This window comes from Hemibagrus wyckioides, linkage group LG25 (genome assembly GCF_019097595.1).
Source record: "Hemibagrus wyckioides isolate EC202008001 linkage group LG25, SWU_Hwy_1.0, whole genome shotgun sequence".
In the NCBI taxonomy this organism is placed as follows: Eukaryota; Metazoa; Chordata; class Actinopteri; order Siluriformes; family Bagridae; genus Hemibagrus; species Hemibagrus wyckioides.
In genome coordinates, this window is record NC_080734.1 from 3,003,116 (window position 1) to 3,008,059 (window position 4,944).

General features: G+C 44.8%; 1 protein-coding gene across 1 annotated transcript; it reads left to right on the forward strand.

Moving 5' to 3' along the window:
- Positions 1-3,571: 3,571 nt before the first annotated feature.
- Positions 3,572-4,708, forward strand: LOC131346232 (uncharacterized; the record flags this gene model as incomplete). Its single annotated transcript, XM_058379664.1, has 2 exons — positions 3,572-4,065; positions 4,201-4,708. Coding segments are annotated over 2 exons (1,002 nt in total), but the record flags the coding sequence as incomplete, so codon positions are not given.
- Between the last annotated feature and the right edge of the window lie 236 nt (positions 4,709-4,944).

Genomic DNA, 4,944 nt, shown 5'->3' on the forward strand with positions numbered 1-4,944 from the left:
GAACCAAAACATCATAAATATAAAACTCTGTGAGAACGTCCTGAGAACCCTAACGTTCGTTTTTTTTTCTCTTGGTCATGTGACATTCAGAGTTGATGAGTCCTGTTCCATCTCATTTATCAAGATAATGTCTTTAATATTAGAATAAAGAAAGCAGTGATCAGTCGAGGTCCTCGGGGCTTTTCTGGAAATAAAACATGCTTGGATAAAAAAGGGGATGGAGAAAATCATCAAAAAGAGGCACAAAGCCACATCTCGGTGCTCAAGGTCAACGCTGAAGAGCTTTAACTCCATCACTCTCTCTGAAGCGCTCTGCTTTGTGTCTTAATGCTAATGCCAACTCACTTATCAGAGTGCTGCTGGATTCTGGATTCTGATTGGCCAGGAGGAGTTGATTTCTTATGGTTTCTATAGTAACAGCTCTCTCACAGGGACTCGTTTATGGAAGGAGTCTCCAGTGTCTGCGTTTTCACTTTGTAGGTTTCTCAGCATCATGTTTTTGTTTGGTTTTTGTTTGTTGAAGAGAGTGATGTCAGGGTATTTCCTCTTCCGAGCACGCTTCTCTCTCTGGGTCAAACTTCGTCCGGTCCGAGGACACGCTCACACTCCGTCAGAGGAAGATAAGACTCTCTGAATCTCCAGGCTCGTGTTATTAATCATTTCAGATTCTCTGCCTGCTGGACGTTCTCATCCATCCTCACATCCTCTCCTCCACCTGCCTTCTGAATGAAAAAGATTCCCAATGTCTCCATCTCACCTGCAGCTTAATTACATAGAGCAAGAAGAAGGAAAAACAGCAGGACGACTGAGAGAGAGAGAGAGAGAGACAGAGACAGAGACAGAGACAGAGACAGAGAGAGAGAGACAGAGACAGAGAGGAAGAGGAAGAGAGACAATGGGAAGGGAAAGAAAGAGAAGAGAGGGAAAGGGGGGGTAGAGAGGAAGAGGGAAATGGAAAGAGAAGAAAGAAAGAAAGAGGAAAAGAGGGAGAGAGGGGGGGGTAGAGAGAGAGAGAGAGAGATTAATCACAGATAAAGTTTCCTTCACATTAAACCTGAGAGAAACTGCATTATTTTCGGTCCCAGCTTCAGTAAAACTTCAAATATAATCATTATAACACTTTATCTTATTACTGACTTTATATTTATTTTATTTATTATTCCTGTGGAACTCGTGCAGGAACCATGAGTTAAGAGATAGAACTATACTAAAACACACCTTTGCTACAGATTTGAGAACAAAATGCTACAAAGGAAGATTGGATGTCACAAAGTAATAGATACATACAGGAAATATAAAGAATTAAATACTAATTAGCACTAAAAGAAGATTTATTTATTTTTCTAAACTAATCTGTTTAAAAACAGCAAGCACATGGTAGGAACACTTGTAACTCTCAGCACGATGCCACCGCCACCGTGTTTCACTGAAGAATCCATCAGCACTCCGGTATAATGGTCAAAATCTTACAGAAACTTACACACTACCACTTTAACACGGGGTGGAATTATGTGATAACTGGATGAACTTTCCTCCTGCTAGATGATATATTCCTCACACACCGCTAGTCTGTGTATGTGTTTAATATATAAGTAAAAATCAGACGCAGGTCAGCCATGTATCTGCAAGCACTGTCCTCAAACTGCGTCCGATCAGAGAGTGTCTGCTCTGAAGCCTACAGCACTAACGATAACCACGATCTGAAACGACAATGACACCGGGACTCTGATCATCCTTCTGGACCTTTAAAGTCTGTGATCTCACAACATTGATAAAAAACAGAAATCAAGGAGCAGCAGCAGCGAAGGAAACAGCTTTGATCATTTGTAAGCATCTCCATTCCCAGCTTGTCAGTTTATATGGAGCGGTGGAGGGTTCGATGCCGAGGATGTTTAGGAACGCTGGCTGAATAATGCATGACGTGTGTAGACGTGACACGGGGAAGAGGTTCTGTACTTCAGTTTGGGGTTAAACGTGAAACGTACGGGTTTGGAAGACAAAAAAATGGTTTACAACCTGCAGGGACACATTTAAAGAAATATTAAAGCAAATAAATGGAGCTGAAATCTATTTTTTCTGTCTTAAAATAGTTCCAAAACTGAGCGATTAAAAGCTGAAGAAAAGAAAGGATCATTTGTGATCAGATTCAGAATGGTTTAGTAAGGAGGAGGACACTTTCCTGATCATGGGGATGATAGACCTGATGGGGAGATTATGGTCCCTCCTGAATGTCCTGATGATAAAATGTTGGATATTTTCTGGAGTTAAAGTGAAATAAAAGAGAGGTTTTTATCTGCATTTCCTCTGCACCTGAGGATCAGTTCATCTCTTTTTTTTCTTTTGTTAAACAGATTAGTGCTTTTTTTATTTAAGGTCAATTCCAAAACAGTTACAAACAGTCTAATGTGATTCTCAGATTAATTAGACTACTTATCTCTCTGTCTGTCTGTCTGTCTGTCTATTTATCTAGTGATTTTTTTCTATTTATTTACCTGTCTGTCTGTCTGTCTGTCTGTCTGTTTGTCTGTCTGTCTTTCTGATTGTTTTTCTGTCTACTTATCTGTCTGCATGTCTGTCTGTGTGTCTGCCTGTCTACTTATCTCTCTGTGTGTCTGTATTTCTGTCTGTCTGCCTGTTTATCTATTTAATCTAGATTAATTGTCAAACATTAGTAGATAAATCAAAGAGATATAAGGAATTCAATCCTACTCATCTTCCATATTAGTAAATAAAATGTCCCTTTTAGTTTTTTATTGACACTGATAGCTTCTTGTTTACTAATTGAAACTATTCAAAAACATAACAGAACCAGAAACAAGCATGACTCAACACAATGCAACCACCACCACCACCATCACAATCACCACCACCACCACCATCACCACCACCATCACAGTCACCATCACAATCACCACCACCACCACTACCATCACAGTCACCACCACCATCACAATCACCATCACAGTCACCACCACCACCATCACAATCACCACCACCATCACAATCACCACCACCATCACAATCACCACCACCACCACCATCACCACCACCATCACAGTCACCATCACAATCACCACCACCACCACTACCATCACAGTCACCACCACCATCACAATCACCATCACAGTCACCACCACCACCATCACAATCACCATCACCACCACCATCACAATCACCACCACCATCACAATCACAATCACCATCACCACCACCATCACAGTCACCATCACAATCACCACCACCACCACCATCACCATCACAATCACCATCACCACCACCATCACAGTCACCATCACAATCACCACCACCATCACAATCACCACCACCACCACAATCACCACTACCATCACAGTCACCACCACCATCACAATCACCATCACAGTCACCACCACCACCATCACAATCACCATCACCACCACCATCACAATCACCACCACCACCACCATCACAATCACCACCACCACCACCACCATCACCACCACCATCACAGTCACCATCACAATCACCACCACCACCACCATCACAATCACCACCACCACCACCATCACAATCACCACCACCATCACCACAATCACCATCACCACCACCATCACAATCACCACCACCACCACCATCACAATCACCACCACCACCATCACAATCACCACCACCACCATCACAGTCACCATCACAATCACCACCACCATCACAATCACCACCACCACCACAATCACCACTACCATCACAGTCACCACCACCATCACAATCACCACCACCATCACAATCACCACCACCACCACCATCACAATCACCACCACCACCACCACCATCACCACCACCATCACAGTCACCATCACAATCACCACCACCACCACCACCATCACAATCACCACCACCACCACCATCACAATCACCACCACCACCACCACCACAATCACCATCACCACCACCACCACCATCACAATCACCATCACCACCACCATCACAATCACCACCACCACCATCACAATCACCATCACCACCACCATCACAATCACCACCACCACCACCATCACAATCACCACCACCACCACCACCATCACCACCACCATCACAGTCACCATCACAATCACCACCACCACCACTACCATCACAGTCACCACCACCATCACAATCACCATCACAGTCACCACCACCACCATCACAATCACCACCACCATCACAATCACCACCACCATCACAATCACCACCACCATCACCACCATCACCACCATCACCACCATCACCATCACAATCACCATCACAGTCACCACCACCACCATCACAATCACCATCACCACCACCATCACAGTCACCACCACCACCATCAAAATCACCACCACCATCACAATCACCACCACCACCACAATCACCACCACCACCATCAAAATCACCACCACCATCACAATCACCATCACCATCACAATCACCACCACCACCATCACAATCACCATCACCACCACCATCACAGTCACCACCACCACCATCAAAATCACCACCACCATCACCATCACAATCACCATCACAGTCACCATCACAGTCACCACCACCACCATCACAATCACCATCACCACCACCATCACAGTCACCACCACCACCATCAAAATCACCACCACCATCACCACCACCATCACCATCACAATCACCATCACAGTCACCACCACCACCATCACAATCACCATCACCACCACCATCACAGTCACCACCACCACCATCAAAATCACCACCACCATCACAATCACCACCACCACCACAATCACCACCACCACCATCAAAATCACCACCACCATCACAATCACCACCACCACCATCAAAATCACCACCACCATCACAATCACCACCACCATCACAATCACCACCACAATCACCACCACCACCATCACAATCACCACCACCATCACAATCACCACCACCATCACAATCACCACCACCACCACAATCACCACC